Here is a 21496-nt window from a genome sequence, read left to right on the forward strand (position 1 = left end):
TAACAGGTGGCGCGGGTGGCGCTGTGGTCTAAACCACAGAGCCTAGGGCTTGCCGATTGGAAGGTCGGCGGTTTGAATCCCCGCGACGGGGTGAGCTCCTGTTGCTCGGCCCCTGCTCCTGCCAAGCTAGCAGTTTGAAAACACATCAAAGTGCAAGTAGATAAATAGATACCACTCTGGCGGGAAGGTAAACGGCGTTTCCGTGTGCTGCTCTGGTTCGCCAGAAGCTGCTTAGTCATGCTGGCCACATGACCCGGAAGCTGTCTGCAGACAAACGGCGGCTCCCTCAGCCAGTAAAGCGAGATGAGCGCCGCAACCCCAGAGTCGTCCGCGACTGGACCTAATGGTCAGGGGTCCCTTTACCTTTACCTTTACTGTTAACAGGAACTGACGAAGGAACTGCACTGTAATGAATACTTCTGACACACAGTGAGAATGGTTAGAGAAAGCCGCATCCAATCAAACCCAACTTTATTGCATCCTAGCTGTTGCTGTTTCTGAATAACCCCCAATTTACTTCCAAGGGACTTGGATGGCTCCAATCCTGCCTTATATCCCCTGGATATAAGGTTTAACAGTTGTGGGGGCCAGAAGGCCCCTTAATGTGCAGAGACCCATTTGGAGACAGCCAGTCAAAATCTGTCTTCACCAGTGACTCCCCCACTCCTCCCTGCAGGCTGACACCATGCTGATTTGGGAAGGCACTCCAAGCCAATGGGAATGAGCCCCTGGCTTTCTCCCCAGCTCCAAGCCAGCAGCAGCTCACACCTGCTTGTCATGTATGCTGCTCATACATTTCATTTACACAGCATTTGCCCCCAGGTTAAATTAGATCGTATCTTAAGGCTGACCCCAGAAGTAAAACTAGAAGCAGATACCAGTTATCCTCTGATAGACACATAATACATCCTGTTAGCTACATGCAGGCATGAATAACCTATTTCTGCTCTGTATCCCTTTCACATGGGTTCAAGCTTAAGTCCATTCCATCCTGTTTCTGAATGAATTTGTGGTTTTTTTTCTTAAACTGCACAACAATTCCCCTTATTTTTTAATGCATTTATATTTTAATATGCACTGTAGTCCTTTTTTAAAGCTGACAGCTGCATTGTCAAGTCTGAAGAAATGCAGAAACCAAAGGAAACAACTGTATTCTGACTTGATGTATCAACCCAGGAAGTGTAATTCTTGTCTGTTTGCTGAAAAATGTGAACCAAGCTAGATCATTGAGTATTCCTAGCTAAAAGGCCTGTTGCAACGAAGCCTGCATAACAGAAACACACACTTATTGTACCCCTGCTTACCCTGTCTTCAGTTCCTTTCCCTTCCTCTATTGACTCTCTTGTGTCTATTTTAGATGGTAAACTCCTTGAGGGAAGGCACCTGTCACCTCAGTCTTTGTAAAATGCCAGGCACAGCATTGCTGCTGGCATACAAACAACAATAATGATACCATTTATTGGTGGCTGGCAGAAGATAGAGGAAACGGCAAGAATAAACAAAACCTAGAAGTCAGTGCTCTGAGTGGAGGAAAGGTGTGCAAGTGCCCTGCTGCCTCCCACCTAGTCCCAGGTCTGAGGACCATGCCTGGATGCTGTGTCATTTAAACTGGCAGCATCCAACACATGGAAGCAGCTATGGTAAAGTCTTACTGACATCAACATCTCCCAGGGGAAATGGCGGGGGCGGGGATCTCAATTTTTGCCTTTTTTACTTACGCTCAGTAGGATGACAGACTTGGCCCAGCATAAACCAAACCCACTCACTCCTTTTTAGTAGTAGTATTTCTGGCAATTGCTTAACCAAATATTTACTGATCTTGGCTACAATAGTGTCAAGCTGCATGCACAGACCAAGCAAAGGATCAACCAGGTTAATTGCCACAAAATATGGATTCCCAACTGTCCATGGTAGGCTAGCAGGCCAAGCTACCATCAGTGAGAGCTTCAATTTCACAGTAAATGCTCCGCTGAGTCACATTCAGCAGCTGGTGCTGACAGCCACCAAGTCTAGAGCAGAAATATTTGGGTTTCTTTATTGCAAGCTGAAGAATCTGCACTTAAGTGATTTTAAAAAACAGCTTTTATGCATCCACTGGTGTAAGAGTATGCAAGCTTTTAAAGATACACTGAACTTGTGGTCAGTCAGAATGAAAAGGTAATAGTTCTCAGTCAAGGCTAATGCAAAACATACCAACAAATCACAGTTGTTGTTTTAATGGAAACAGAACAAAATGGACAAGCTGACCATTTGGGCTTCTGAAAGCACCTTAACACCTCAGTTTCTAACCTAGTCTGTCCCACCTCACACCTATGACCAATGTTTCCTCTACCCTCAATTTTCACAAAACAAGGAGTCAAACAGTAGTAATCTTCACTGACTTGTCCAAGATCACATAGGAACTTCCAAATGGGAGCAGAAGAGGATCCCCAGCAACATGCAGTTGGTACCATAACTATCATTACATTCACAACTGCATTGCAATGTACGGTACTGAAAATATGCAAAATAAGGTTACTGTTTGTGGCACTTCAGAGAATTCAACTCAGTGGCAGAACAAATGCTTTGCCTTTGGAGAGATCCTTTGGAGAGGGTCCTTTTGCAGCTTGGAATCCCTTTTTGTTTTAACCACCCTTAACAACCGTGGGGGAGAGATGGGGTTACCCCTTTCCTTCAGTGCCATTTCCCCCTCCGAAAATGATCCTATATCCGGCTGCTATTTGTCCTGTTCGGAGAAACTGATCTGATCATGGGTCTCCATAATTTAATCTTGCCAGGGCCTAAAAGTGTTTGTGCAAGACATGGAAATGAAGACAGAAATGGTAGAACATTTGGAAAATGTTGCAACAGTGAATGTGACAGGCCTCTGTCAGTGGGGAAAATCTAAAATACTCTTAAGAGGCCTTGTTTTATAAGAATAAAAATTGGTGGGAAGCTTTCCCAATTCTTTAGAATTCAGGAATGGTTAACCAAATAAACCTGGCAGTATAGATTATCCTAGGTAGTTTTTAAGGCTGTACTTGCTTCCTCGAGGTCTAAAATATTTCTACCATAAGACCTTGTTTTCTTTTGGTTTCTATTGATTTTTTTTAAAAAATGAAGCTGTCTTAAACTTGGTTTTCTTAATTAACCTTAGAAAGGCTGTTTCCCCATCATTTCCCTTGTACGCAATTACAGAATGCAGGGCAAGGTGGCATAACCTCACACTTTGCGACCCGCATTAATGAATTTAACATGCGGTGCAACAGTTTCCTTGCTGTGGTCTCCAGGTGGGCCTTTGCTATTAGCAAGCAGCAAGCTCACCGGTCAGAAATTGGCTCCCCAGCCCTACTTATCCTGAGGTGGATAAGATGCCGGGGGGAGGGGGAGCAGACACCATACACTTTCTGGAATCTCCAGTTTAAGCTTGAAGCGTTGCTGGCATAAAAACAAAATCCAGGGCGTTTGGTTTCAGTGACTGCCTGTTGATAGTGGCAGAGATGAAATGCGAGGGGCTGCTCATTATCGGCAGGAGGGGATGTTTAAAAGCCAGCCAGCCTACCATTTCAAAACCTCAGGAGTTCTCAAAGTGACGACTGGCGGTATTAAACACGGACGGAACAGAGATTGCTAAAAGCAGCAGATCTGACAGCTGCACAAAATGGAAGAAGAGGGGAAGAGAAACAAACAAGAGGGAAGGTATTAGGTGAAGCCTCATCTCTGTGCAGAGTGAAAAGAGAGAGAGAAAGAGAGAGAGGGAGGGAGATAGAGAGAGAGAGACTCTTCTGCATAGCACTACAAACAAACTCAACTTTGGGGGGCAGGCGGGGAGAAAGACGTGCCTTACAAAAGGGAAGTAAAATACCTAATTGTGTGCTGTTTCAAAGGAATTCTGTTTACAAATAACCAGTACCAATTAAAACCCAAAATGAAATCAGGTTCTCCCCCCCCCCCATTTATTTCAGTAAACCTGAAAGAAAATGACACCTTGAGCACTACCAAAAGGTCCTCCATTTAGAGACTTTGTTGTTGTTGTTGTCTCAGTTGACTTATGGACTTGCAGTGCAATCCTATGCATGCTTTGCTCATGAGTAAGTTCCCTAATAGGATGTGTTTGGAATTTTCTTTTCTTTTGCTTGATTAAATTATACATATTAAAATTTCACGTACCTGGGAACTGATAACTGTAACTGGGGGCAAATCCAGGGTATCCTCGGCCATAGGTCGCGACAAAATTCGGATAACCTTGAATGTAGAAGTGTTTGAGAGAGAGAGAAGAATATGATTTAAATGCTGGATCTTAAGTTGCACAAATACCAACAGGTTATATATAACCAAGTTTTACTCAGAGGATAACAACTGAAATTAATGGGCCCAAGTTAGTCATGCCCATTATTTTCAATGAGGCTACTCGGAGTAGGACTAGCACTGGATACAGTCAAATTACACCAAAGACAGGTGAAGAATAATAGAATCATAGAATTGTAGATTTGGAAGGGACCCCCAAGGACCGTCTAGTCCAACCCCCTGCAATGCAGGAACACATGACTCATGGCCACCCAACTTCTGCTTACAAACTTCCAATGAAGGAGAGAAAACTGACTTCGTACAAAACATTACAAGATTACTGTTCCTGTACAGAATTAATAACAAGTTAATGCTCAGCATTTACCATATTTTTCGCCCCATAGGGCGCTCCGGCCCATAGGACACACCCAGTTTTTTTGGGGGGGGGAATAAAGAAAAAATATATATTTCCACCACCCCCCAGGCGCGGGGCTGGGGCGGGGGAAGCCCGAGCTTCCCCCGACCCCAGCCCCCAGAACAGGCAGCTCTCCGCAAGCCTTGGGAGACTGGCGCGACTTCCCGCCGGGCTCCCACGCCTTGCGGATATCTGCCTGAAGCCCAAACCAGGTCGGGGAACAGCGGGATGGCGGTGCTCCGCCTCCCCGCTGTCCCCCGAGCTTGTGGGGCTGGCGACGGGGAGAAGCGCACTTCTCCCCGCCGCCAGCCTCCAAACCAGGTCGGGGAACCGAAGCCCGGGGCACGCTGTGCAGCGCATCCCAGGCTTCGAGATGCAGGCTGCTATCTGCAAGCCTAGGGAGCCCGACGGGAACTCCCGCGGGCTCCCAAGACTTGCGGAGAGCTTCCTGAAGCCTGCATTCGCCCCATAGGACGCACACACATTTCCCCTTCATTTTTGGAGGGGGAAAAGTGCGTCCTATAGGGCGAAAAATACGGTATATATGACGTCAGCGTACTCAAAGTGCTTCACACATAATATCGGAATAATCCTTACAACAATCTGTAAAGTAGGCCTGTTCTATATTATATTGCCCATCTTGCAGGTGGCAAAGGGAGGCTGGTGCTTTGCCACTTTGCCTGCAGCAAATGTTTCCTCTACACCGAACCACAGCCCTCAAAAATGAAACACTGGGAGACTGGCATCATTTTCTTGGTCACCCCCCCCCCCGCCTATCTCCATGTCTGAGGCCTGCTACTCATAATTAAAATGCACTCGAGTAGCTCAAGTCCAAGGACTGTGCCTACTTTTCTCAGCTGGGAAGAGTAAATGCCAAACGCTTAGGCTAAGCACATAACACAGGTTTGCTCTGACATTTGGAGAGCTTACAACAAATGTACTTTGCTTCAGAACTATTGACAGTTGGAGATTAAGGTACTAGTAATGCTTCATCCCGAGAGTGTGAAGGACAACTGTTAACGCAGCCAAGAGTCAGAGGCAGCAAGATCAAGGAGCTGGGAAGACCAAGAGATTTTAATTTGACCAGAAACTGGAATTCAACAAAGGGACCACAAGTTGCCTTCATGGAACACAGGCAGTTGCACCTGCAACATCGCAAAGTGTATCTCTGTAGCACACACACTCTCTGTAAGAGTGAAATTAAACCATTACAAGAGAAACACAAGGCTCCCATATATCCCTCGTGGTGCTAATAATCAGGACCTGGGGACATTTAACAGAGAGAATCTGCAAGGTTCCTACACAGTGGTACCTCGGGTTAAGTACTTAATTCATTCTGGAGGTCTGTTCTTAACCTGAAACTGTTCTTAACCTGAAGCACCACTTTAGCTAATGGGGCCTCCCGCTGCCGCCGTGCCTCTGCCGCCCGATTTCTGTTCTCATCCTGAAGCAAAGTTCTTAACCTGAGTTACTATTTCTGGGTTAGCGGTGTCTGTAACCTGAAGCATCTGTAACCTGAAGCGTATGTAACCCGAGGTACCACTGTATACGTATCATGGTTCCCCTCTCTTGAGTAGTTACCGTATTTTTCGTCCCATAGGGCACACCGGCCCATAGGACGCACCTAGTTTTTTGGGGGGAAAATAAGGGGGGGAATTATTCCCCCCCCAGGCGCGGGGCTGGGGCGGGGGAAGCCCGAGCTTCCCCCAACCCCAGCCCCCAGAACAGGCAGCTCTCCGCAAAGCGGTGGGAGAGCTGCGCGACTTCGCACAGCTCTCCCACTGCTTGCCGAGAGCTACGCGAAGCCCGAAGCTGGGTGCAGGCAGCTCTTCGCAAGCGGTGGGAGAGCTGCGCGACTTTGCACCGACCCTTCTCGCTCCGACCCCTTTCGCTCTCCAGCCTTCAGCAAAAGCCTGCATTCGCCCCATAGGACACACACACATTTCCCCTTCATTTTTGGAGGGGGAAAAGTGCGTCCTATAGGGCGAAAAATACATTTTGGAGCCTGGTAAGGGGAAAGAGCCTCAGATTTTTGATGGGGAGAACTGACAGACATGGGAAGGGTTAAGATCCCCCTCTTCCTCCTACCCACCCATCTTTCTTTAGAAGCTGTCCTGGACCTCACTTTTCTGCTCTGATGGCAGATGCCTGGCGTGCTCTAGTCCTTGGGGTCACGAAGAGTCGGGCACGACTAAACAACTAATCAAAAATAGTGATTAAATGACTGCACACTCAAAACTAGCTTCTGATGGGAGCTGGCCTTACTAGAGAGCTTTCCGATACTCTGACCAGAGAGCCTGGTGGGTGTGCAATGGCAGTAGAGCCCACAGGAGCCTGCCACCCTGAGGCCACCCTGATGCCTGGTATAGAATGGCTTGCCCCTGGCACAGGCAAATTGGAAGAACCAAGGCCAGAACAATGAATTGGGCAGCAGCAGCACTTTGATGGGTGTTTTGGCCTGACAAGAACTTTAATTCCTTGTAGCACACTAGTATTTCTGTCATGCTCCGGCAGACAGTGTGAGAACTTTTGTCCTGGGATAACACACACACTTTTTAAAGATGAAAGTAGCCAACCTCTGTTCTTGAGAGCAGGGGTTTATTGCAAAAGTGCTTTCTGCGTTTTATCTGGGCAAATCTTTCCATTGGTTTTAACTGAGATCAAGCTCGTAGAGTGCCCTGTTACCAAATGTAAATTTTGTTCTTTCGCTGAGGTTTCATCCCTTCAATTGTGTTCATTTTTACAGAGCTGTTGCACTGCAATGCAACATGCTCAATTATTTTGCCAACATAGCATGTCCCCTCCATTTCAGATGAGATTTAGACGTCCATATTGTTTGCTATTAATCATCATTTAGAGGTGGAACATTAAACGCTTGGATGAATTTTGATTACTAATTATGACGGGATGGATCTGTGCACGCAAAGCAAAATAGCAATGGCCAAACAAGGCACTCTGGCTTTAAATGCACGCGAACACCCTGTTTGTCTCCTTAACATGCATTTCACAATGCAAATCCTGCCAGAAATTTACTGGATCGTTCAGAGGTAAGTTTTGCAAACCGTCTCTTTGAATAACAATATTGATAAAATGCAGTTCTGACCAAGGCACCAGCATCCACCAGGAACAAAAAAACTCATAGTAAAGTGCTGTTTTGAAACCAGATACTATTTTACTCCTTAATGAGGGCTCACTTCAGGGTCAATGGAGTAATGAGTTTGTCACACTGAATTTGAGGCGCTCCGTTCTAAAAATTAACGATTGGACCACATAACAATATAGTCACTCCCTATGGTTTTCCCAGTAGTGATGTATGGAAGTGAAAGCTGGACCATAAAGAAGGCTGAATTGATGCTTTTGATTTATGGTGCTGGAGGAGACTCTTGAGAGTCCCATGGACTGCAAGAAGATCAAACCTATCATTTTTAAGGAAATCAGCCCTGAGTGCTCAATGGAAGGACAGATCCTGAAGCTGAGGCTCCAATACTTTGGCCACCTCATGAGAGAAGAAGACTCCCTGGAAAAGACCCTGATGTTGGGAAAGATGGAGGGCACAAGGAGAAGGGGACGACAGAGGACAATATGGTTGGACAGTGTTCTTGAAGCTACTACATGGGTTTGACCAAACTGCAGGAGCCAGTGGAAGACAGGAGTGCCTGGTGTGCTCTGGTCCATGGGGTCACGAAGAGTCGGACACGACTAAACGACTAAACAACAACAACAAGTAAAGGGGTGGGACATACAAGCACTGTCCCAAGCACAGTTCATGGGCAGATTCACATATTTAATTTTCCAAGCACCAAACTGCTCCTGTGGGTGATCCCTATGAAAATATATTGTGCAAATATGGAATCCATATCTACAGCATTTGCTCCAACTGTTATTGTTTACCTGGCTTATTTTCTGGTTTTGTTTGTTTCGACCTGTCTCTGGCAAATGTCCCTTTTTTGCCTTTCGGGAATACTGTGTCAAATGTAATTAATGTGTGTTCTTAGAGTTGTTATTTTCTAGGGTTCAGCTTCCACCCCAAGTTCTCAGAGTTATGAAGCTACATCTTGTCTCTAAAGCACATGCGTGTAGATGCAGGCACATGAACATTAAGGTGCTATAGAGGACACGACCTGTCATTGTGCATGCCTTGATAAATAACTGTAGGATAATTATATTCTAACCCCCACAAAACATGGGAAGCTGCCTTATACTGAAGTCAGACTGGTCCATCTAGCTCAGTATTGTCTACACTGACTGGCAGCAACTTTCCAGGGTATGAGGCAGGGTTCTCCCCCGGCCACACCTGGAGATGCTGAGGATTGAACCTGAGACCTTCTGCATGCAAAGCAGATGCTCTACCATTGACAAACCTTTCACTAACAAATAGCCTTTGAGCTTTTAAAACAGTGCAGGCAAATAATTGTAAAGCAAACAAGAGCAGTCAGAGTAGTGCTGTAATACGATGGTGAGAAGATGGTTTGGGCATATTTTCAGAAGTGAAATATTGGAGAATAAGGTATTGCTCCTCTTCCATTCAACTCTCCAGAGCTGGATGTTGTGTGAAGGTTGGCATGAAGAGACATTTTTAAGGTACATTTTCCTCATCATTTCTGAGTATGTTTGCAGATTGACTTTTCCAGCATACAGATGTCAAACTGGCCTTACAAAGGGTTAGTAATATGTGCAGGTCATGGCTCAGCACGACTCCTGAGTCCTCCAATCCACTTTTACAGGTTTTTCAACAAATGCTGAGCCAGTTAGGAATATGTGATGTGCACAAATACAAAGGAAAGGGGGACAACACAACAACATGAGGAAACAATATTAAGAATCACCCTCAAGGCCAACCTACATGGAGATACAGTCGTACCTTGGTTTTCGAACAGCTTAATTCTTGAACATTTTTGCTCCTGAACACCGCCAACCCGGAAGTGACTGTTCCGGTTTGTGAACTATTTTTGGAAGCCAAATATCTGACGGGGCTTCCGCGGCTTCCAATTGGCTGCAAGAGCTTCCTGCAGCCAATCGGAAGCCATGCTTTGGTTTCCAAACGTTTTGGAAGTTTAAGAGACTTCCGGAACAGATGCCATTCGACTTCCAAGGTACGACTGTACTGTAATGTTACAAGTACAAAACTTCTGGAGGGGCAACCTGAATTGAAGGAATGGCAAGACGGTAAGTGTTAACCCCTTTCCTGGTCCAAATTGCTATTCCCCAAGTGCCTTTTCCTCCTGTGGGGAAACACATGTTTTTCATTGACTCTGCAAAGAGAAAAAGCCACAGGTGGTGTTGGGGAGAATCTAGAAACAATAGGTGAGGACCAACATTCTCTGGTTCTGATCAATTCTCTAAAAGTGCTTTTTCTTGCTTAAAATGAACTCGCTGCCTATTGATATCAAGCAGGTGCCTTTACTGTATTATTTTCAGTGCTTATGAAAAACATTCTTGTTTAGATAATAATAATAATAATAATAATAATAATAATAATAATAATTTATTATTTATACCTTGCCCATCTGGCTGAGTTTCCCAGCCACTCTGGGCGGCTAGACAAGCTTACCCAGATGCGGGTAGCGCTGTGGGTTAAACCACAAAGCCTAGGACTTGCCGATCAGTAGGTCGGTGGTTCGAATCCCTGTGACGGGGTGAGCTCCCGTTGCTCAGTCCCTGCTCCTGCCAACCTAGCAGTTTGAAAGCACGTCAAAGTGCAAGTAGATAAATAGGTACCGCTCTGGCGGGAAGGTAAAGGGCGTTTACGGTAAACGGCTGCTCTGGTTCGCCAGAAGTGGCTTAGTCATGCTGGCCACATGACCCGGAAGCTGTACGCCGGCTCCCTTGGCCGATAAAGCGAGATGAGCGCCTCAACCCCAGAGTCGGCCATGACTGGACCTAATGGTCAGGGGCCCCTTTACCTTTATCCAGATGCTTAGAAAGTTGATGTTTCAGTATTTTAACTTTTTGTATATTTTGTATATTTTAACCTATTGTGGTATATTTTTCTTGATTTTACTGCTTTACCTCGTTGTAAACTGCTCTGAGGTTTGTTTTTACAGTTGAGCAGCACATAAATTTAATGAAATAAATAACTACATAAAATGGGAGGGACATTACAAAACCAAATGCCTAGATTGGTCCTCACACATTGCATTTTCTTAGAGTGCAGGACACAGCCATGTGTTTTATGAATCGGCTCCCCAACTTCAGTTCCTACATGAAAAGGGGAACAGGTATACTTTATCTGTTATGAGCCTTAGGTGGCAAGATGATCAGAGTAAGAAAAATCTTGCGCCAGAACACACGGACTACAAGACTTCCTTCAATTTAAAAGCAAAAGAGAAAGAGAGGCTCAAAACCAATCAACCAGGATCACCGAATAACCACAAGCACACCTGTGTCACTCCCCCCTCCCTCCCATCAGCCCCTTGCTTCATACTTCCTTGAAACTGCATCACTTCCAACAACAAAGACAAAATATACAGCTGACTGGATAGTGGTTCTCATCCATATATCCCATCACAGAACATTTCTCGAGGTCAGGCAGATGAAATCATAAATTTATAATACAACATTACTTCAATTTTCCTCTTCATTTGCCGCTGCAGTGCCCAGCTCTGCTCTAACGAGTCAGAGCCTGATCCGCACGGGGGGAAATTGGCTGGCTGAATATCAATAGCACATTAACACCATGCCCATGTGGATGCTTCATCAAGCCAAATTATGGGCAGGCAGGCCGATCCGCCATTTCCCATTTAGGCGCCATTCTTGCCTTGCAATGGGTACTGAGCAATTTATTTGCTTCAGTACTTCTGGCGAATGATCAATCTTGCAGTAATTATCTCTTGTCACTAAACTGAAAAATCAAGGCTTTGCCTCGATTACCTCCCTTGAAGAGAGAACTTCCTATCCATGAAAGTAGAGACCTAAATCAACAATCAAACATGCTTTTCACAACACAACTTCTTTCTCCACTCTTTCTCCTTTGGCCAGAGACAGAAACACTGGGGCAATCCTGCTCTTCAGATGCCTGATAGGAAACACTGCAGATTTTCAGGCTAGTGTGGGCATGCAGCCAACACTGGCACTGTTCCCTAGAACTTGGGGACCACTGACACCCCTGAAATGCCAAGTCTTAGGATTCAATACAAGTTTACTGTCCCTTTTTATAGGAGACTTCTGCCATTTGTAGTGCTACATTCTAAAGTGACTCGAGCACCAAGTTAATGGCAGCAAGAAGCTTCTCAAACTGCCCACTACAACCAGCCCAACATACAGCATAGTGGGAAATTAAAACGGAAGCTTCCAGCCCATTGCTGCCAGCAGGTAAGCCTGCTGGGAGGCACACTGGCACACTCAAAAGCTCAACACAATGTCTGAGAGAGGAGCTGAAAAGTGGTCCTGAGAAGAAAGTGGGAAAATTCTGGGAAGTGCCGCTAAATCGGGGACTGCGTAGCATTAAACATGATGCAAATGTCCCCAAAATGCTGGACTTGATGTGAGAGTGCAAAGCATAAGGAATCCGTTTCCAGACGAGAGGAACTCTCCGTCACAGACAGGAGGATCTTTATAAGCTTTGCAACATGACGGTCACCATTGCCCAACCATAATGAGAAGCCTGGTTGTAAAAGGGTTGTGTGCATCAGTACTGCACAGATGCAGTCAGAAAGCCTGTACAGGTGCTACTGGCTGTGTCTGCACATTGCCTGATTCTCACTGACCTTTTGCTGTGTGATTGTGTGCCCATGTGTGGCCCCAGTAATAATTCCAGCCAGCTCAAATAGAGAAGAGGAGTCTGGTCCTTGCTGCACACCAGGCAAGAAAGAGGTGGCAGGGCTCAAAAACTACCCCAACTCTGCTGCCCCTCTCTCAGACACCCTGCCTCCTGCTCAGCTGGGGCAAAGGGAGAATAAGCAGATCTGGAAAGACTTCCTGGATCTCAAATGCCACCCCTGTGGGGCAACCCTCCGAGGCAGCAGGATGCATGATAATGCTTTGCTAAGTGGACGGCTGCCAGAGTTCCCCAGTGTGAACGTGAGTGTTCAACATTTGGCTCCTGGAAAATCAACTCTTCCCCTCTATCCGCCTTCTCATTCAGATAAGAATGCAGCTCCACTGCCGAGAGTACCAGCTCTGTTTTGTCAAGGAAAGAATAATTTGCTTGTATCGATTTTGAAATCAAGGATCGGAAGCCTGACATGTCCAGACCCTTTCAAACTTAACAGCTGAGTTAGTTTACCTTTCAATTTGCTGCAAGCTTTTTTCCCGGAGTGGGAAAACTAGCAGCCAGAGCCTATGCATGTTTACTTGGTGGAAAGTCCCACTAATTTCGATGGGAATTAATCCCTAGTATATGTGCACAAGACATAGCCTTAATTGCTTAGTAAAAGCATTTTTTTCTTGAATCATGGTACCTAATACACTATTCACAAGGCCACATCTTGATTAAGGCACTTTCCTATGTTGCACTGTTTCTGCTAAATCTTGCAGAATCTAAGGGGCCATGGGAGGGGTTGTCTACTGGACCCTCTCTAAAGAAAATGCTCAATGTGCAATGCCACAAGGAGGCAACAGCTGAGGAGGAGCCTTTGTCCTGGGAAAAATGGCCAGCTGAACTGGCCCTGGGGTTACAGTGAAATGGTGATTTATTTGCAGTTCTGAGTTCCCAAGCTAGTAGAACCTCATATCTTCCACCCATCTACTCGGAAAGAAAACTGCTTCCTTGTGACATTTCCCAAAAATTAAATCTCAGGTGCTGAAGCGAAACTGGGTTTGCAATGTTCAGATTTTTAGATGTACCCTTTGCGTGTTTTAAATGAACCTCAAGAGTATGCTTCAAGTGCCTGAGGCACCCCATCCTCCCTGCCATCTTAATCACCTAAACTATACTCCTGAAGTAAGACCAAGAAAAGGGAGGAGGGGGAGAGAGAGATTTCTCTTCTACTCAGCCTTTTCCTTCCTTTGTCTTAGCTCAAGCCACTGTCCCAATTTCCAGTTCTGCAAAAAATGTCACCTGGAAGTAACACTAAAAGCTAAGATTTGGGTGTCTGAGATGGTTTCTAATGGGACTTCAAGGCATCGAGCCTTTGGTGTACTCGTGCCAATGCCACCCTTGCCTTTGCTTTCTCTCTTAAGGAGTATCTCCTCTACAAGAATGACTTTCTTTGAAGGACACAAGCCTCTTTTATGCATGAATGCAGCCCAGCTAGATTGAACGTGTGCACTATTGCGGAGCTGTGGTCTGGCTCCCGCAGCAATATTAAAAAGTCAGTCAGAGACTTCCTGGAATTAAGACGTTCACATCAGGTAGTATTTCAGTGGTCCAGAGATATAAATTTTACTGGCTGAGCTTTTTTGTAGCCTGGGAGGGAAAGGAGGTGGTGAGTTAGGAGCTTTAGGTATTGTATTTAACAGATGGTCACAGCTAAGATGCCTGCCACTGCCGGGCGCGGGGAGGGTAACAAAAGAAAGGAACCCTAAGTTTTTGTCTTGGTAAGGCGTGGCATATAAAAAAATCACACGCTCAAAGGACACCTTGAGACTGGGATGTGGGTCCATTACTTTTTTAAAAATAAGACCTGTCTCAAGTTAAGGCCTTATCTTCATGAAGGATTAACCAAACATAACTTTTTATTTTGTTCCACTACAGTCCCCTATGGAATTGGAGAGGCTGCTTGAACAAATTTCAATGTGCTAGGACTCTAGAGAGTAGGAAGTAAAGTAGGCATTCATGCATTTCCCCATCTGATTAAACAACTGAAAGCAGTACAAAAGTACATCCACACCTGCAAACTGGCTGCCATGCTTGGTTTCAACATCCCTGCAAACTGTATGCCAAATACACTTCGTACTAAAACAGACCACTATGAAAAGCTGTTGGCTGTAAGATCAGAACTGGACCGATGTGCATCTAAGTGCGACCTCTCTGAACCTCAGCCCAGATCCTTCAGACACCAGCTCAAATTTGGTCCACTATGTAACTTCAAAGAGTCAAATGTAACTCACATCGGTGTGATATCACATGGTCCCTGTAACAATCAGAGTGCCAACAGAGACCAGACACAGGGACAAATCTCCCAGATAATTAACCTATTGCTTGATTGCAACCAAGCCATGAGTTTCACATCTGACATGGGGGAGGGGGGCTAATCAAACTGGCATGCTATTTTGCCTTTCTTCATCCAAGTTGCTGACACTGAAGCAGGGGCGCTGACTTGGGCCCCAGGTTATGGGTGCCCAATGGCACCTGTGATGTAACATGATGTCGTGACATCATGACATCACATTGAGTCAGCGGCGCAGCGGCTCTTCTCATGGGGTCTCGGAGATTACATCCTGTTCAGAGGCCTGGCAGGGCCTCCAACATCATCTGGGAGGCTGCATCAGGGCTCCAACACGTTTTTCGGTAACTGGAAGTTACGTCGGAGCCCCGTGTTGTGGATGCTAAGCACCCAGATTTTTTGTGGGTTCCCTGGCACCCAGGGCCCCCTAGACATGGCGCCTATGCACTGAACACTGATACAAGTCTCCATGGCTAGTCTACCAAGACCCAGTTGGGGGAAGCTCCCAAATGAGCATAATTTCAGGCAGCCCTGACTTTATATCCTGTATGAAAACTCTCCACAGCTCATGTGGGTCACCAGCAGAGCTGCTGAGTACCAGAGCCATTCTTTTGATATAAATGTTCTCTTCTACAGGCACCTTCTGACTAAATGTTTTGTATCTACACTCTAGCTTCTGGAATGACTCCTAAAGTAGCTGCCTAGAAAAGCATTCAGTCAGAATGGGTCACCTATGTTAGTTCCTGAAGAGCAATCCTGGGAACTGATTCTGCTTTTTAATCCAAGCTCAGGTTGGCCAAGCTGTATGGGCTCCAGTCCTCACCAGCTTTGGAGGAAGCCGGCTGCCAACCTGGAGACAATGCTTTCAAGGGTATAAAAAATAAAATAAAAATACTTGGTTTCATTCTCCGAGAATCAGCAATGCAATTGTGCGACTAAAGGTCTTTGGCTAAATATCAGGCCACATCACAGTCTCCCTGTGCTAATTTTGCTTGATGAGTTAATTACACCCTTCTTCTGTTCATGGGTGGGATTTCACTGCTGTGCAACTGACGAGTAAGGAATGGAAAATTTTGATTGCATGCTGAGAATCCGCTGACAGCCGTCGACCTTGAAGCTGACTTGTTGGAGGCAACTAGGGATACATGCACATAATGGACAAGACAGACTCAGACTTATCTGCTGCAACTTGGCGGCTTCGTAATGATGCCACCTCAATAACCAAGAGCTGGGAAGGGGATAGAGGGGGCCAGAGAAGAACTGGAGCAGATAGTTAAGCATCTGGCCTTCATCATGAATCAATCATTCATTCAGAGCAAGTCAGGGTGATTTAAAATCTAATAAGATCACATTAGGAGTCACCCTGCAAAAACCAGTGGAACAGAACCAATTTGGATCTCTTAATGAATCCATGCACTCTACATGCACTAACAGGCACCTGTGCGGCAAGAGATGATCTGCCAAAACCCATACATGCCATTTCTTTTCAACTGAGGTGCCAGCCTGCAGTTTCAACAAGCAGCTCTATTTTAATGTCTAAAATAATCCAAGAGCTAACCCAAATAGTACTGAGTCATAAATATGCCTCAGGGTTAAACCTTTCTTCTGATTAACAGTGGTAAACTTGGCTTTGAATACCCTTTCCAGATTTTTGGAGTGTGGATTGGTTTAAGGCGATTTAAATCAGCAATAAAATAATAGTAATCAATGATTTAAATGAGCAAGAAAAGGGGTAATTTAAATCAATTGATCACATCACATTTCCCCTAAACAATGGTGCGATTTTGACCACTGAACCATGCGAACTTAGAACTAAACTAAATCATTTATATTATTTTAGTATTTACGTGTGAGATATTATTTATAGTGTTGCTGCATTCTCGCTATATACATCTGCCAGGCTTTACGTTTATTTATTTCCAGAAGCAGGGATGGGCAACCTGTGGGCCTCCACATGATGGACTCCACCTCCTGTCAGCCCTAGTCAGGATGGCCAGTTGTCAGGGATGATGGGAGTTGTAGTCCGGCAACATTTGGTGGGCACATAGTTACCAATATTATGCTCTACAAGTCTTGCTAGACTACAGCTCTCATCATCTCCAGCAGAACATAGACAATGATCAGGGATGCTGGAATGCGACAATGCCGGGAGGGCACTGGAGGTTGCACACCCTGTACTGCAAAGCCTTTCACATGATCGGTCCCTGTGACAGTTTGTGAGCTTACATATGGGAACAGAGGGACCTGAGAACTGCACCATTTTGTCTTCCCTTCTTTTTTCCCAGTTTCTCCTTTCTCCACTCTCACAAAAACACAAAGAAAAAATGAAATGCTTATATCAAAGCTAATATACTTTTATTCAAATTGTTTCATATTAATCTAGTTACAGTGGTACCTCTAGTTACGAACTTAATTCGTTCCGGAGGTCCGTTCTTAACCTGAAACTGTTCTTAACTAGAGGCGTGCTTGTGGGGGCTCTTGCTGCCGCTGCGCCGCAGGCACACAATTTCCGTTCTCATCCTGGGGCAAAGTTCTCAACTCGAGGTAACTCTTCCAGGTTAGTGGAGTTTGTAACCTGAAGCATTTGTAACTCGAGGTACCACTGTATTATTATAATAAGGTGCTCAAGGCCCAGGACTTTCCCAGAGGTTGTGGAAGGAAAAGCCCAAGATTAGCTAGAATACTCAGGGCTCAGACAGAAGAGTGGCCAAGGACTACCTCAATGATATTAAGGAAAAAGAGGTGAGGAGAATCAATTTAACATTTAAGGGATGGGAGGTAGTGGGGTGGATAATCAGCATCTCCGCTGGGGTAGACCTATCTCTCCCCAGTTTTTAATATATATTTACAATCAAGCAGTTGTCAGGTAATATAGGAAGAACAGCTAAGGAGAAACAAATGAGAGCCAATTATAACTAAGATGACCTGCCACGCAAATAGAATTTCAGCATTAAATACCATTTATCCCATTTAATTAGTACTTTCTGGACACAATGGTCTGGGCTCAAATACCGTCCTCTCTCCTTGGAACTTCTAATTATTGCTACAACCACGCTATTATGTTTCTCGCTGGGCTTTCTCCATCTTCTGTGCCATTTAAAGCCATGAAGATTTTTAATTATCTGTGCTGAACTGTCAAAGATACCTTTAAGAATGTGTGACTCAATTCTTTGGGGGTGGGGTGGGGGGAAGAGGCGGAGGAAGAGAACAGTTTTAAGCATAATTCTGCTTTTGTGAATGTGTGTGGAAGGGCCCACTGAAAATATCCATTTAAATGCAAATTTGGGTATTCCAGAGTGTGCATGTGATCGCCTTTTAGCACAGAAAGGATAATTGAGCCCCCATCGTCCATACCGCTGTATCTTGCACAAGTCATGCAATTTTTGAACCTCCGAATCTTGGAACAGGCTCTTGCTGACTGCTCATCTATTGTACACAACAGTTTAGGCAGCTCTGAGCTTTGGAACACGTACAGAAAACATAGACACATTCTTGTCGATGGCTCATCTATTGCACACTTACCCAACATTCCCATCCCTAGCATAAAAGCATCCATGGTATATGGTAATCCACGAGCCCTTCCTCTCGTCCCTGGCGGAAACATCACTTCTTTAGGTTGTGCTTTCTTACATTCCACCTATTAAGCAGAAACATGTACAAATGAGATGCAAATGAATTCATGTAAAATGTCAAATGCTGAACTGATCTGGTTAAGTTGTGGGGGAAGGGGGGTTATTTTTAGCATTGCTCTTCTGTAAAATGTGAACTTTAAAAATAGGCCAGCGGTGTAAAGTGATTTTCAAAGAGTAAATATGTGTAATGTGACTTCAGAAAGCAGGCAGTACAAACCCAGCTAAGGCAGAGATAATGTGTGGATAGGTCACACAGCTAAAAGCTGCAGTCCGTAAGTTAGGCTGTATTAACTTTTAGTGTGTTTCTAAGTGGTTACTTCTTTGTGAAATAAACATGCAGCTATTGCTGTTTTGTTGTACAAGAACCAGGCTTATTTTCACTCCAAATGCTATTACGTTTATCATTTCTAATGCAATTGCCGTACAGAGAATGACTGCAACAGACACCTGTTGATAATACCTGTGACACCAAAAACAAGTACTGTAACTTTACCACCCAGGACTACATTGGTTAGAGTTATTTGCTGGTTGAGTAGTCCGCTGCTTAAACACTTATAAGCATGAGCGTTCGTGTAGACATACAAAACAATACACAGTGGACCACCAGCAAGGTTAACTTATCTCCACACACAAATTCCTGACAGCAGTAACTTCCTACTGTCTCTCCTACTGTTGTTTTGATTGATTAGCTCTTCCTTTCAAAACACTTCATTGTTCTGGAGAAATCAAAGGCTAGTTGCCAACACAACCTTATTGCAAAGCAATTCAGCGGTAACTTTCTACAAGCAAATATTGCCAACAGATTGGGTTTGTGCGGGAAGAAAATTCCTATTTGTGCTGGGGTTGGGATTCTGTACAATGTACCAATAAAGGGTTATTCCTGGTACCTTTGGAAGCTTAATACCATTTTCATCACGTTGCAAGGGTCTGGCTATTAATAACCTTTGAAGAGTGCATAAGGCCAACGATGGCCAAAAGTAAATGGCAGGGCACAAGGTCAAACTAAGAACTATTTCTAGCTGCTGAAACCAGGTGGGATGCTTGGAGGGAAAAGGTGCTTTGATGTGAGCCAGGGAACAGACCAGGAGCAAGGAAGTGTTCTGGCAATTAGGTGCAAACTAGAAAATTTAGAGCATCCAATCTCAGGCTTGCCACCACATGTGAAAGAGACAGAGTGGAAAAGGTATGTCTGATTTTCACCTCACTTTTCACTTAGACCACCACTTAGGACCAAATTAGGCAAGTGTGATTGCATTTCAGGTCTCTGATTTGTTAAACAGAAGGCATGGCGGAGGGGGGATGATCAGGACCAGGACTGCAGCATTAAGCTGTTTAAAAGGGATTTTAGTTAGAACTCTAGTGAAAGGAAACAGCTATGCCCCCACCCGTCTCAATTCTGACCATTGCCTTCTCCAGCATGGCTGATATTTAATGAACAAAAGAAGATATGAAATGCAATCATGAAATTCACATATTATCTAGTTTGACTCTTGGTAATAAACTTGCCAAAATATGTAGTTCCTTCTCTGTAGCCCTGCAAAGTTTATCATAAATATCCTCAGCATACGTACCCCCTGCCTTCCCCATCCACTTCCTAATAAATGAACTGAAAGCTACTGGGGTTCAAGTGAAATGCAGTCATTGAATCATATTGGAGAAAGCAGAGAAGCCACAGCTGTCATGGACAACTTTGAGCTGGCACAAAATCTGCCCCCCCCCCAACATCTCAAGAAACAGATAGCACTAAACCAGTCTTAACCTGCATGGTTGCACCACCTCATTTGCACAGTCCCATCCTGGGTTTGGTTTTGAAGAGAGACCTGCAACAAGAGGTCACAGCAGGGGTGGACACCACCACTTGCCTGTCCATCAGCTGACATCAGTGGATGACGTCAGCTGATGACCAAGGGTGCTTCTGTTCTTGCTGGGTGCTGCTTCGCCAAGATGTTCCCCAAAGCCAGCAGGATTGAAACCTCTGCTCATAAGCTGGTGCTGTTTCATAAGCACAATTCCTGCAAAGCAACACCCCCCCCCCAACCCACAGCTCACTTATCAGTCATCTGATGTCATCATGACACCAGATGATTGACAGAAAATAACCCTGCTCCTGTCAGAGTTGGCCAGCGGGGGTGGGATGATTAATAATAATAATAATAATAATAATAATAATAATAATAATAATAATTTGGGTTTCCCCAGCCACTCTGGGCAGCTCCCAACAGAATACAAAAGACACAATAAAAGATCAAACATTTAAAACTTCCCTAAACAGGGCTGCTTTCAGATGTTTTCTAAACGTCAGAGGGCATTCCACAGGGTGCGTGCCACTACCAAGAAGGCCCTCTGCCTGCCCCCCCCCCCGCCACATACAATCAGCATTCTGTGGCTAGTGGGCCTGTTCCGTCCTCATTGGACTGTTTTTGGGGAGGGGGGATTGCCCCTTAGCATACTTCCCTAAATATTGTTCTACTTCTGCAAGTCTTAGGGTTCCTGCAGGCAGCCTGATAACTCCCTCTGGTTTCTCAGTAGCGCCATCTTGGCCACGTAGTCTTCATAACACAGCACCTGAACTCACCACTGGGCAAAAACATCCAAATTTGCCAAATATCTCAAAGGATCTCTTATCCCGCAGAGATCGTTTTTTCTTTCGGCACTGTTTGCACACGAAGTCTGCCATCGGAGCGAGGAAGGAAAGGTGGGCGGTACTTTGGAGGTGCAAAACAGGTAATTACACGAGACAGAACTGGCAATGTAGGATAATGCTGCTAACTGGCTCTATTTCTAATAGCCCTATCAGTAACAGTGCATCCATTGTCTTATGGTAACCAACCGTCTGTTCCTAGGCAACCCGATCAGAGGAAATTTCAGGTTTGTACAATTTTCATTTAGGTAACGTAAAGGTTAACTGACTGTAAATGGGAGTATTTTAAACAAAACCACCCACCCTTTCTCTCTTTCTCTCTCTCTCTCTCCCTCCCTCTCTCTCTTCCCACCCCACCCTAACCCACCGCCCTGCTGCAAAACCTCACGGCATATCTTATTTATTCAGCTTGCAACATTTCACAGAGCAACAAAGCTTCCATTCTGCCAGCAAACTGTCAAAATACTGGTTTCGTGCAAACTGCTCTGCCACAACC

At 45.0% G+C, this 21496-nt stretch overlaps 1 protein-coding gene across 29 annotated transcripts in view; it reads right to left on the reverse strand.

Annotated features, from left to right (window-relative positions):
- MSI2 (musashi RNA binding protein 2) overlaps window positions 1-21496 on the reverse strand; it is a 398612-nt gene that overhangs the window by 70168 nt on the left and 306948 nt on the right. For all 29 annotated transcript variants that reach the window (XM_053366579.1, XM_053366584.1, XM_053366586.1 and 26 more), the window contains 2 exons: window positions 18250-18364; window positions 4150-4224 (listed from right to left, as the gene is read on the reverse strand). In XM_053366579.1, the coding sequence (XP_053222554.1) occupies window positions 4150-4224; window positions 18250-18364 (190 nt within the window). The remainder of the gene's footprint in view (window positions 1-4149; window positions 4225-18249; window positions 18365-21496) is intronic.

Source organism: Podarcis raffonei, chromosome 15 (assembly GCF_027172205.1).
Source record: "Podarcis raffonei isolate rPodRaf1 chromosome 15, rPodRaf1.pri, whole genome shotgun sequence".
In the NCBI taxonomy this organism is placed as follows: Eukaryota; Metazoa; Chordata; class Lepidosauria; order Squamata; family Lacertidae; genus Podarcis; species Podarcis raffonei.